This window comes from Pelophylax lessonae (assembly GCF_965119305.1).
Source record: "Pelophylax lessonae genome assembly, chromosome: 8".
In the NCBI taxonomy this organism is placed as follows: domain Eukaryota; kingdom Metazoa; phylum Chordata; class Amphibia; order Anura; family Ranidae; genus Pelophylax; species Pelophylax lessonae.
In genome coordinates, this window is record NC_138775.1 from 26,663,451 (window position 1) to 26,677,726 (window position 14,276).

Consider the following 14,276-nt stretch of genomic DNA (forward strand, 5'->3'; position numbering starts at 1 on the left):
TGGCTTCTAGTATTTGGATAGGCTATACTCCAAGTGATTTCAATGGTCTCTAGTGAATGGATAGGCTGCATTCCCAGTGATGTCACTGCTGGTCTCTAGTAACTGGGTAGGCTACATTCTCAGTGATGTCACTGGCTTCTAGTGATTGGATAGTCTGCACTCCCAGTGAGGCCACTGGTCTCCAGTAATTGAGAAGGCTACATTCTCAGTGGTGTCACTGGCTTCTAGTATTTGGATAGGCTGCATTCCCAGTGATGTCACTGGTCTCCAGTAACTGGGTAGGCTACATTCTCAGTGATGTCACTGGTCTCCAGTAACTGGGTAGGCTACATTCCCAGTGATGTCACTGGTCTCCAGTAACTGGGTAGGCTACATTCCCAGTGATGTCACTGGCTTCTAGTGATTGGATAGTCTGCACTCCCAGTGACGTCACTGGTCTCCAGTAATTGGGAAGGCTACATTCTCAGTGATGTCACTGGCTTCTAGTGATTGGATAATCTGCACTCCTTGTGAGGTCACTGGTCTTTAGTGAACTGGGTGATGTCATCATCGTATAATGAATGGATAGACTACATTCTCAGTGATGTCACTGGTCCTTTTTGAATGGATAGGCTACATTCTCAGTGATATCCCAGCTTCCTAGTAGATGGATAGGGCTACCTTCTTAGTGGTGTCACTAGTTTCTAGCAATTGGATGGGCACGTTCCCAGTGAGTTGACTGGTCTCTAGTTAATGGATAGGCTCTTTTCAAGGTAATATCACTGTCTTTAGTCAAAGGGTAGGCTACATTGTCATTTATGTAATTGGTTTCTAGTGAATGGATAGGATACATTCTCTGTAATTCACTGGTCACGAGTGAATGGATAGGTTGCATTCTCAGTGTTATCACCAGTCTCTGAATGAGACTGTATTCTTAGCCATCAGTCTACAGTTTTTAGATAGGTTGCTTTCTTACTGATGTCACTAGTGGTTGGATTGGCTGCATTCCCAGTGATGTCACCAGTCTCCAGTGAATGCATAAGCTCCATTAATGATCAATCAATGATGTCACCAGTCTGTAGTGAAAGGATAGACTACATTTTTAGTGTCATCACCAGTCTCCAAAGGACTTTGGTTGTATTCTAGTAAATGGATGGGCTGCATTGTCAGTGATGTTACCAGTCTCTAGTGAATGGATAGGCTGCATTCTCAGTGATGTCACTGGCTTCTAGTGATTGGTTAGTCTGCATTCCCAGTGATGTCACTGGTCTCCAGTAATTGAGTAGGTTACATTCTCAGTGATGTCACTGGCTTCTAGTGATTGGATAGTCTGCACTCCCAGTGAGGTCACTGGTCTCCAGTAATTGAGAAGGCTACATTCTCAGTGATGTCCCTGGCTTCTAGTGATTGGTTAGTATGCATTCCCAGTGATGTCACTGGTCTCCAGTAATTGAGAAGGCTACATTCCCAGTGATGTCACTGGTCTCCAGTAACTGGGTAGGCTACATTCTCAGTGATGTCACTGGTCTCCAGTAACTGGGTAGGCTACATTCTCAGTGATGTCACTGGTTTGTAGTGATTGGATAGTCTGCATTCCCAGTGATGTCACTGGTCTCCAGTAATTGAGAAGGCTACATTCTCAGTGATGTCACTGGCTTCTAGTGATTGGTTAGTCTGCACTCCCAGTGATGTCACTGGTCTCCAGTGAATGCATAAGCTCCATTAATGATCAATCAATGATGTCACCAGTCTGTAGTGAAAGGATAGACTACATTTTTACTGTCATCACCAGTCTCCAAATGACTTAGGTTGTATTCCAGTAAATGGATGGGCTGCATTGTCAGTGATGTTACCAGTCTCTAGTGAATAGATAGGATGCATTTTCCGTAATATTACAAATTGCCACCAAATTCTCATTAGATATCTACAGCTTTTTCTAAATGACACAGTATTACAAGTTTTTCAACCCACGCGGCTGCATTAATATTTCACGTTTCCAATCTGACTTAAAAGTATTGAACTCCCTTTATAAATCCCTCAGTTTTCCATCTACCGCATCCACCCACTCTGACGCCTTGAACCAGAAACCTTTCATAAACACGTCAATAAGAGGCACATAATGGCCTGTTCCACAGGTTCTCTTTGCATGCCTTGTACGTTAGGCTCCCCATGCTGGAGATTGATGTTTCTTTTAGAGGCAGTAACTGAGGTTGTAAATCTTGAAGCATCCAACCTCGCTGTGACAGAACAGCCACCGCTGGAGTGCGTTTAGCTTTTTCCCCCAACAACTAAATTGCGATTGTATCAGCCGCAGGACTGTGTGGTTGTGTATAGCCATTCCTGAGTGCATCATTAGTGGAACGTACCAGAGACTAACAGATAGAAATGGTCCTTTTCTATTAATTGCAACTCATTCCTGCCTTGATTGATGCTGTGCAAATGGGTTTAGCAACCTCAGCTAACGCAGACATCTGTCGTATTATGGATGCGGGTGATAGGGCAATGAGTCTGACACCTTGTATTCATTTTATGAGGGACCTGGACAGAATTAAGCAAGTTCTCCATCCGTCTTGATGTAGTGCATATGGGGTGTTAATCACGGCAGAGCATTTTACAGGTTTTGATTTGTGTTTTCAAGGTGAGTCCAGCACTCTGGTGACCCCTTATGTCCCCGGGGGAGTCAGCGACGGCAAGTGGCACACCGTCCAGCTTCGCTACTACAACAAGGTAGGACATAAAGGCAATGTATAGTGATTTTCTTTGTTTATTATGGTCAGGACAAAAACATTTACGTATATATATATATATATATATATATACAAAGTATCTCACAAAAGTGCGTACACCCCTCACGTTTTTGTAAATATTTTATTATATCTTTTCATGTGACAACACAGAAGAAATGTCACTTTGCTACAATGTAAAGTAGTGAGTGTACAGCTTGTATAACAGTGTAAATTTGCTGTCCCATCAAAATAACTCAACACACAGCCATTAATGTCTAAACCGCTGGCAACAAAAGTGAGTACACCCCTAAGTGAAAATGTCCAAATTGGGCCCAAAGTGTCAACATTTTGTGTGACCACCATTATTTTCCAGCACTGCCTTAACTCTCTTGGGCATGGAGTTCACCAGAGCTTCACAGGTTGCCACTGGAGTCCTCTTCCACTCCTCCATGAAGACATCACAGAGCTGGTGGATGTTAGAGGCCTTGCGCTCCTCCACCTTCTGTTTGAGGATGCCCCACAGATGCTCAATAGGGTTTATGTCTGGAGACATGCTTGGCCAGTCCATCACCTTTACCCTCAGCTTCTTTAGTAAAGCAGTGGTCGTCTTGGAGGTGTGTTTGGGGTCCTTATTATGTTGGAATACTGCTCTACAGCCCAGTCTCCGAAGGGAGGGGATCATGCTCTGCTTCAGTTTGTCACAGTACATGTTGGCATTTATGGTTCCCTCAATGAACTGTAGCTCCCCAGTGCCGGCAGCACTCATGCAGCCCCAGACCATGACACTCCCACCACCATGCTTGACTGTAGGTAAGACACACTTGTCTTTGTACTCCTCACCTGGTTGTCGCCACACACGCTTGACACCATCTGAACCAAATAGGTTTATCTTGGTCTCATCTGACCACAGGACATGGTTCCAGTAAACCATGTCCTTAGTCTGCTTGTCTTCAGCAAACTGATTACGGACTTTCTTGTGCATCATCTTTAGAAGAGGTTTCCTTCTGGGACGACAGCCATGCAGACCAGTTTGATGCAGTGTGTGGCGTATGGTCTGAGCACTGACAGGCTGACCCCCCACCCCTTCAATCTCTGCAGCAATGCTGGCAGCACTCATACGTCTATTTCCCTAAGACAACCTCTGGATATGACACTGAGCATGTGCACTCAACTCAAAAAAGGACTTGTTCTGACTGGAACCTGTCTTATTAAACCACTGTATGGTCTTTGCCACCGTGCTGCAGCTCAGTTTCAGGGTCTTGGCAATCTTCTTATAGCCAAGGCCATCTTTATGTAGAGCAACAATTTTTGGTTTCAGATCCTCAGAGAGTCCTTTGCCATGAGGTGCCATGTTGAACTTCCAGTGATCGGCATGAGAGAGTGAGAGCAATAACACCAAATTTAACACACCTGCTCCCCATTCACACCTGAGACCTTGTAACACTAACGAGTCACATGACACCGGGGAGGGAAAATGGCTGATTGGGCCCAATTTAGACGTTTTCACATTGGGGTGTACTCACTTTTGTTGCCAGCGGTTTAGACATTAATGGCTGTGTGTTGAGTTATTTTGAGGGGACAGAAAATTTTCCCTGTGAGAGTCGGTTCACACCAGGGCGACTCAAAGTCGCCCCGACTTTGAAGTCGCCCGTGCAGCACGACTTCATCGCGGCTTGCAAATGACTTCTCTTAATAGAAGTCAATGCAAGTCGCTCCGACTTCGGCCAGAAATAGTGCAGGAACCTTTTTCTAAGTTGGAGCGACTTGAGTCGCTCTGATTAGAACGGTTCCATTGCACAGAATGGAGCACTACTTGTCAGGCGACCAAGTCGCCTGACAAGTTGTAGCAGTGTGATCCGGCATTTATACAAGCTGTACACTCACTACTTTACACTGTAGTAAAGTGTCATTTCTTCAGTGTTGTCACATGAAAAGATATAATAAAATATTTACAAAAGTGTGAGGGGTGTACTCACTTTTGTGAGATACATACATACATTACACACACATACACTCACCGGCCACTTTATTAGGTACACCTGTTCAATTGCTTGGTAACACAACTTGCTAATCAGCCAATCATATGGTAGCAACTCAATGCATTTAGGCATCTAGATGTGGTGAAGACGACTTGAAGAAGTTCAAACCAAGCATCAGAATGGGGAAGAAAGAAGATTTAAGTGACTTTGAACATGACATGGTTGTTGGTGGCAGATGGGCTGGTCTGGGTATTTTAACCATTTCCCCTCTGGGCATTTTCATGCCTTCCTGCCCAGGCCAGTTTTCAGCTTTCCGCGCTGTCGCACTTTGAATGACAATTGCGCGGTCATGCAACACTGTACCCAAATTCATTTTTTATCATTTATTTCACACAAATAGAGCTTTCTTTTGGTGGTATTTTATCACTCATGATAGAAAAAAAGAAAAGAAAAAAAAAAGTCAGAAAATTTTGAAAAGTTTCTGTCTTTAAATTTTGTAAATAGGTCATTTTTATCCCTCACTGATGGGCACTGATAGGTGGCACTGATGAGGTGGCACTAATATGCGGCACTGATGAGCACTGATAGGCTGCACTGGTGGGCAGCACTGCTGGGCACAGCCGATTACATGGGTAAAGTGTCCGGTCTTTGGCTCTTTACCGAGATTTAGGTCGCACCGCGTGCTAGGAACACGGCACAGCCACGCTGTTCGCCCCTGCAGGCGTGTGAGAGCGGGCGTTTTGGGGCGCCGTCATATGACATCATCCCAGAACAAGAGCCCCACCGCTCCGCCGTCATTTGACGGTTGGCGGGAGGAAAGTGGTTAAAATCTGCTGATCTACTGGGATTTTCACGCACAACCATCTCTCGGGATTACAAAGAATGGTCCAAAAAAAAGAAAATATCCAGTGAGCAGCAGTTGTGTGGAGGAAAATGCTTTTTTGGTGTCAGAGGTCAGAGGAGAATGGGCAGACGGTTCTAGATGATAGAAAGGCAACAGCAACTCAAACAACCACTCATTACAACCAAGGTATGCAGAATACCATCTCTGAACGCACAACACATCCAACCTTGAAGCAGATGGGCTACATCTGCTTCCAATCCTGTACCGTGCTCCACTAGGGCCAGATATCTGGGCTGCTGCGGGTGGGTTGGCTCCCTACTCCCTCTCCAGGCTCCCAGCGGTCCCAGTGGATCTCAAAACAAAGGCTCGAAATAGTGCAAGTATGTCATGGAAAACGAGGTGCTTTATTTAAATAAGGTTAAAAAAACTCACATTTGTTGAACAAGACAAGCGCATAAAAAGCATCAGAGTGGGATCGTAGTCCTCACTTCCGCAGATATCTGGCCCTAGTGGAGCACGGTACAGGATTGGAAAGGAGCCCCCTGGATAAACTATAAGGCCTTTACCCTTAGACCTTGAGGTGAGCTGCTAGGACACTTAGAGGGGTTGAGGAGAAGCACCCCACCACCCTAAGCACGGTGTTAGGTGAAGGAGCAGCACCTGTGGATAATTCCCCCCACTTGAACACTTACTTTAACCATTTTGGACTATATTTCACCCAGACTGCTGTATTTTTGTGGAGCACAGAGGACACTTTAATTTTGCCTAATATATTTGTTCACATTTTATATGCACCTGAGCACTTTATCTGTCACTATTGCATTATCAGCACTATAAGTGGTTTTCTATTCTCCTATCTAGTACGGATTAATTTTTGCATTTTTTATACATAGCACCTTATTTATATAAACCACCCACACATGGTATAGTTCCCTTCATCCATTGTGACAGGCATTTACACTGAGCACAGTACATGCACTATCAACCCAGAAGTGCAGTACCCCCCACCTTTTTATGATTTTGACACTGTATGGTTACCAGTTCTGGTACTAGCAGCATCTGGGATCTACACCAACCCTTTTAAATCGTTCTCCCTAGACAGCGCAGGACTCACCACACTACTCTCTTGACTCTACCTGAGTATTGTTGCTGACCATGTCCATCCCTTTATGACTACAGTGTTCCCATCTTCTGATGGCTCCTTCCAGCAGGATAATGCACCATGTCACAAAGCTCCAATCATCTCACCACTGGTTTCTTCACCATGACAATGAGGTCACTGTACTCCAATGGCCTCCACACTCACCAGATCCGGTCACTGTACTCCAATGGCCTCCACACTCACCACATCTCATCCAATAGAGCACCTTTGGGATGTGGTGGAACGGGAGATTCCCATCATGGATGTGCAGCCAACAAATCTGCAGTAACTGCGTGATGTTATCATGTCACTATGGAGCAAAATCTTAGGAATGTTTCCAACAACTTGTTGAATCTACGCCATGAAGAATGAAGGCAAAAGGGGGTCCAACCTGCTACTAGTAAGGTGTTTCTAATAGTGGCCAGTGAGTGTAACTATGCACTGTATTGTCAAAAGTATTGGGACGCTTGCCTTTACACACACATCAACTTTAATGACATCCCAGTCTTAGTCCGTAGGGTTCAATATTGAGTTGGCCCACCCTTTGCAGCTATAACAGCTTCAACTCTTCTGGAAAGGCTGTCCACAAGGTTTAGGAGTGTGTCTATGGGAATGTTTCACCATTCTTCCAGAAGCGCATTTGTGAGGTCAGGCACTGATGTTGGACGAGAAGGCCTGGCTCACTGTTTCTGCTCAACTCAATTCTATTGGGTTGAGGTCAGGACTTTGTGCAGGCCAGTCAAGTTCCTTCCCCCCCCCCCCCCCCCAAACTCGCTCATCCACACTATATTGCCAAAAGTAGTGGGCCACCCCTCCAAATCATTTGGTGGAGGGAGGATTATGGTGTGGGGCTGTTTTTCAGGGGTTGGGCTTGGCCCCTTAGTTCCAGTGAAGGGAACTCTTAAGGCGTCAGAATACCAAGATTTTTTGGACAATTTAATGCTCCCAACTTTGTGGGAACAGTTTGGGGATGGCCCCTTCCTATTCCAACATGACTGCACACCAGTGCACAAAGCAAGGTCCATAAAGGCATGGATGAGTGAGTTTGGGGTGAAGAAACGTGACTGGCCTGCACAGAGTCCTGACCTCAACCCGATAGAACAACTTTGGAATGAAGTAGAGCGGAGACTGTGAGCCAGGCCTTCTCGTCCAACATCAGTGCCTGACCCCACAAATGCGCTTTTGGAAGAATGGTCGAACATTCCCATAGACACTCCTAAACCTTGTGGACAGACTTCCCAGAACAGCCCGAACGCACACTGCATCTGTGCAGCCACTGATTCCAATAGATATATTTCTCCTTTTTAGCAGAAATTCACAGTGGTCAAAGAACACATTGCAGCCTTCCATTATAAACTGCTAATCTGCAGGATCTAGAAGTCAGAGTAAAGCCAGGATTGCAATAAATCATCAGATGAATATTTTTTCTTTATGGGACAGGTGTCTGCTTAAAGCGGAGTTCCACCCAAAAGTGGAACTTCCGCTTTAGGGAGTCCTGACCCCCTGACATGCCACATTTGGCATGTCATTTTTTTATGGGGGGGGGGAGCGGGTACCTAGTTTTGACAGGTACCCGCTCCCACTTCCGCTCGGAGCGCCGCGGCGCCCTGAACGGAAGTTCTCCTCTTCCCCTCCCTCCCTGCAATCTTCTGGGACATGTCAGAGGTCCCAGAAGATTGCCTGCCAATCAAGACGCGCAGCGCGACTCGCGCATGCGCAGTGGGTACCCGGCTGTGAAGCCGCAAACTGTCACAGCCGGGTGCCCACAGCAGTGATGCCGGCGCCGAGGGAGAGGATCGAGGCTTCGGGCGGCCGCATCGCTGGACCGTTGGACAGGTGAGTGAATGGCTGGAACTCCGCTTTAAGGATATTTTCCCTCAATTTCTGTTCCAGCTGTCAAAGTTTGGGTTTTCTCAGGTACTAACCGCTAGAGGAACTGAGGGGGAATTTTCAACAATAAGCAAAAGAAAAAAAAAGCCCAATAGTGATTCTTCTACTTTCCCAAGAACAAAGTTTTGGCTATGGTTCCACTTTCATTGCATATTTCTGGTTAATCATTTCTCTTCCTTTCTAGCCAAAAACTGGATCCTCAGGGGTGGCACAGGGGCCTTCGAAGCAGAAGGTGGCTGTGTTGGCAGTTGATGACTGCGACGTTTCAGTGGCTCTGAGGTTCAGCCATGAGATTGGGAATTATACATGCGCAGCTGAAGGGGTGCAGTCCAGCTCCAAAAAGTAAGTAGCCCTTTCCCCACTCTCTTTCCACTTGCCTTTAGAAATGGTTTAGAATAGAAGAACTGTCAAAGACTACAGCATTGCAGTCTTAGAATAGGCTGTAGGACAGTTAGGTAGGGCAGATCCAGCTATTATACTGAGGAGCTCATAGAAAGTGTAATGGATGAGAAGACTGAAGGGAGAACAAAAATGACGGATGAGAGAGAGAGAGAGGAAAGGTTAATAGAGGTGTATATAGAGAGAATGATGGACAGAGGAAGATGGAAGGTGAGAGAGTGATGAACAGAGAGAGAATGATGGACAGAGGAAGATGGAAGGTGAGAGAGTGATGAACAGAGGGAGAATGATGGACAGAGGAAGAGGGAAGGTGAGAGAGTGATGAACAGAGAGAGAATGATGGACAGAGGAAGATGGAAGGTGAGAGAGTGATGAACAGAGAGAGAATGATGGACAGAGGAAGATGGAAGGTGAGAGAGTGATGAACAGAGGGAGAATGATGGACAGAGGAAGAGGGAAGGTGAGAGAGTGATGAACAGAGAGAGAATGATGGACAGAGGAAGATGGAAGGTGAGAGAGTGATGAACAGAGGGAGAATGATGGACAGAGGAAGATGGAAGGTGAGAGAGTGATGAACAGAGGGAGAATGATGGACAGAGGAAGATGGAAGGTGAGAGAGTGATGAACAGAGAGAGAATGATGGACAGAGGAAGATGGAAGGTGAGAGAGTGATGAACAGAGGGAGAATGATGGACATAGGAAGAGGGAAGGTGAGAGAGTGATGGACAGAGAGATAATGATAGACAGAGGAAGAGGGAAGGTGAGAGAGTGGTGAATGAAGACAGAGGCACAGATATGGAGTAAGAAGGAAAGCGAGTGATACATTTTGAGAGAGGAAAGCGGAGAAAGTGATGGATGGAGATGGAGGGAGAGATGGGCAGAGGGAAGGATTTAGAGTGTTAAACAGAGAGAGGGAGAGGGAAGTGGAGAGAGTGATAGATGGAGGGAGAGGGAAAGAGAGAGAGTTATAGATGGAGGGAGAGGGAAAAAGAGTGATAGATGGAGGGAGAGGGAAAGGGAAAGAGAGAGAGTGATAGATGAAGGGAGAGGGAAAAAGAGTGATAAATGGAGGGAGAGGGAGAGAGAATGATAGATGGAGGGAGAGGGAGAGGGAAAGAGAGAGAGTGATAGATGGAGGGAGAGGGAGAGGGAAAGAGAGTGATAGATGGAGGGAGAGGGAAGAAGGAGTGATGGATGGAGATAGAGGGACAGATAGGGAGAGAGAAGGAAATAGTTATGATTTTTGAGAGAGGGAAAGCGAGATAGTCAAGAGAAAGGTAGAGAGGAAGAGGGAAGAAGTGAAAATGATAGACACAAAGAGAGGGAAGAGATGGACGGAGATAGAGGAAAACATAGGGAGAGGGAAGGATAGAGAGCGGTAGACGGAAAGAGGGAAGAAGAGAGAATAATGGATGGAGGGAGGGAGAGATGGGCAGAGGGAAGGATTTAGATTGATAGACGGTGAGAGGGAGGGAGAAGTGGAGTGAGTGACAGATGAAGGGAGAGGGAAGAAGAGGGAGTGATGGATGGAGATAGAGAGACAGATAGAGAGTAAGAAGGAAAGCGAGTGATACCCTTTGAGAGAGGAAGGAGGAGAAAGCGATGGATGGAGATGGAGGGAGAGATGGGCAGAGCGAAGGATTTAGAGTGTTAGATGGAGAGAGGGAAAGGGAAGGAGAGAGAGTGATAGATTGAGGGAGAGGGAAAGTGAGTGATAGATGGAGGGAGGGGAAGAGGGAGTGATGGATGGAGATAGAGGAACAGACAGGGAGAGAGAAGGAGATAGTGATGAATTTTGAGAGAGGGAAGACGAGATAGGGAAGAGAAAGGTAGAGAGGAAGAGGGGAGGAGAGAAAGTGATGGACGGAGATAGAGGGAAGGAAAGAGAGTGGTAGACGGAAAGAGGGAGAGGGAAGAAGTGAAAATGATGGATGCAAAGAGAGGAAACTGGAGAGAGTAATGGATGGAGTTAGGAGTGGGAGAGGGAGGGAAGGAGTGAGTTGGGGAGGGAAGGAGTGAGAGTGATAGAACGCAGGGGATAGAGTGAGAGTGATAGATAGAGGGAGAGGAAAAGAGAGGGAGATGGAAGAAGAGAGAGTGATGGACAGAAAGAGAGGTAGAGAGAACTGGAGAGAGTGAAGGATGGAGTTAGAGGGAGAGAGAGAGTGATGGATGGAGATAGAGGGACAGATAGGGAGAGAGAAGGAGAAAGTGATGGATTTTGGGAGAGGAAAGAAAAGAAAGGGATGGACAAAGATAATGGGAGAGAAAGGCAGAGGGGAGAAAATGATTGAGGGGGAGAGGGAAGGAGAGAGAGTGTTAGACGGAGAGAGGGAGAGGGAAGAAGAGAGTGACGGATGGTAAGAGAGTAAGAGGTTAGTGGAGAGAGTGATTGATGGAGATAGAGAGAGGAAGGGAAGGAGAAGAGAGGAAAGAAAAAATTGAAGGGCAAAGGTGGGGGTGGTGGGGCACTGATAGGAAGAGGGAAGGAGAGAGTGAAGGATGGAAAGAGAGTAAGAGGGAAGAGGAGGCAGTGATGGATGGAGTTAGAGGGAGAGGGAAGTAGAGAGAGAGAGGGAAGAAAAGATTGGACAAAGCTGTGTGTGTGTGTGGGGGGGGGGGGGGGCGCTGATAGGAAGAGGGGAGGAGAGAGGGGGCAAGTGTATAGGAGAAAAAGAAGGAAAGCGTAAGATAGGGAAGGGGTAGGAAAGAGAGAGAGACTAACAGAGAGGATGGAGGAAATGGGAAAGATGGAGAGAAGGAGGCAGCAGAAAGGAGATGAAGACTCAGAAGCCAATAGAGAATGTAAAGAGGGGAACGTAAATAAATAGATGAAAAAAACAAAGGGAACAACAGAGAGATTTGAGACTTGTTACTTTTTTACCCCATATCTCCATCTACCATCACATCAGCCTCTCAGCACACATGTGCCAGTTACAACCCACATAGCCTAACTGCAGTGCTGTGGTTACATGCTGCCAAGATGGGATGAAATTCCTGGATGTGTGGCTTTCATTGTCTGTGGGATGAAATCCTTGGGGGGATGGGGCTCCATTCTCTATTGTCTGTTACAAAATGACAATTTCACTTCATATTTCACATCCCAGTTTTACCCAGATGAACCAAGTTGTGTGACCTTTCTTTTTTATTTCCTTTGCAGATCCCTGGACCTGACCGGCCCTCTGCTGCTCGGTGGAGTCCCCAATCTTCCTGAGAACTTCCCGGTCACACACAGGGAGTTTATCGGCTGCATAAAAGATTTGTACATTGACAGCAGGAAGATTGATCTGGCTTCTTACATTGCAAACAATGGAACGAATGCAGGTAGGACGGGCGCTGTGATTTGATCATTTACACCTAATAAATGGAACCTGAAGAAAAATGGTGTTCACAGAATTGTCTTTCATTGTACCCCTATTCACCCCTATCCAATTTCTACATGTTTTGGCCCAGATGGCAATTCCTGTCTGTGTCCCTGTTGCAAATTTTCCCTCGCTTTCTGTCTGATGAACAGTTGTCACAATGACATAAAATGCGGCTAAATCTTTCTAACAGAGCCCCCAGATAGCAGGAGAGGAGTTCTGATCCTTCCCCGTACTATGCAGAATCATGCATCTTCATACTACCATGCTACATACCTACTCCATATACTATATATACATACATACTACCATACTACATACATACCTACTTCATATACTATATATACATACATACTCCATACTACCATACTACATACCTACTCCATATACTATATATACATACATACTCCATACTACCATACTCCATATACTCTATATACATACATACTACCATACTACATACCTACTCCATATACTCTATATACATACATACTCCATATACTCTATATACATACATACATACTCCATACTACCATTCTACATACATACTCCATATACTCTATATACATACATACTCCAAACTACCATACTACATACATACTCCATATACTCTATATACATACATACTCCATATACTCTATATACATACATACTCCATACTACCATACTACATACATACTACATATACTCTATATATATATACACATACATACTCCATATACTCTATATCAGTGTTTCTCAACTCCGGTCCTCGGGGCACACTAACAGGCCAGATTTTAAGTATTGCCTTCAGGGGATGCAGACTAGAATACTGCAATCATTGAGCAGCAAATTATATCACCTGTGATGTATTTTAGTTTTCTTGCAAACCTGGCCTGTTAGTGTGCCCTGAGGACCGGAGTTGAGAAACACTGCTCTATATATATACATACTCCATATACTCTATATACATACATACTCCATATACTCTATATTATATATATATATATATACATACTCCATACTACCATTCTACATACATACTCCATATACTCTATATACATACATACTCCATACTACATACATACTCCATATACTCTATATACATACATACTCCATACTACCATACTACATACATACTCCATATACTCTATATACCTTCATACATACTCCATACTACATACCTACTCTATATACTCTATATACATACATACTCCATACTACCATACTACATACATACTCCATATACTATATATACATACATACTACATACTCCATATACTCTATATACATACTCCATACTACCATACTACATACATACTCCATATACTCTATATACATACATACTCCATACTACATACATACTCCATATACTCTATATACATACATACTCCATACTACCATACTCCATATTCCATATACTCTATATACATACATACTACCATACTACATACCTACTCCATATACTCTATATACATACATACTCCATACTACCATACTACATACATACTCCATATACTCTAAATACATACATACTCCATACTACCATACTACATACATACTACATATACTCTATATACATACATACTCCATATACTCTATATATATATATATATATATATATATATATATACATACTCCAAACTACCATTCTACATACATACTCCATACTACCATACTACATACATACTACATATACACTATATACATACATACTCCATATACACTATATACATACATACTCCATATACTCTATATACATACTCCATATACTCTATATACATACATACTCCATACTACCATACTACATATACTCTATATATACATACATACATACTCCATACTACCATTCTACATACATACTCCATATACTCATATATATATATATATATATATATATATATACATACTCCAAACTACCATACTACATACATACTCCATACTACCATACTACATACATACTACATATACACTATA

The 14,276-nt window shown here is 44.3% G+C and overlaps 1 protein-coding gene across 1 annotated transcript in view; it reads left to right on the forward strand.

Annotated features, from left to right (window-relative positions):
- Positions 1-14,276, forward strand: part of CELSR3 (cadherin EGF LAG seven-pass G-type receptor 3) — a 305,191-nt gene that overhangs the window by 199,978 nt on the left and 90,937 nt on the right. Inside the window, exons 5-7 of the mRNA XM_082265193.1 lie at positions 2,618-2,706; positions 8,744-8,901; positions 12,119-12,282. Of these exons, the coding sequence (XP_082121319.1) occupies positions 2,618-2,706; positions 8,744-8,901; positions 12,119-12,282 (411 nt within the window). The remainder of the gene's footprint in view (positions 1-2,617; positions 2,707-8,743; positions 8,902-12,118; positions 12,283-14,276) is intronic.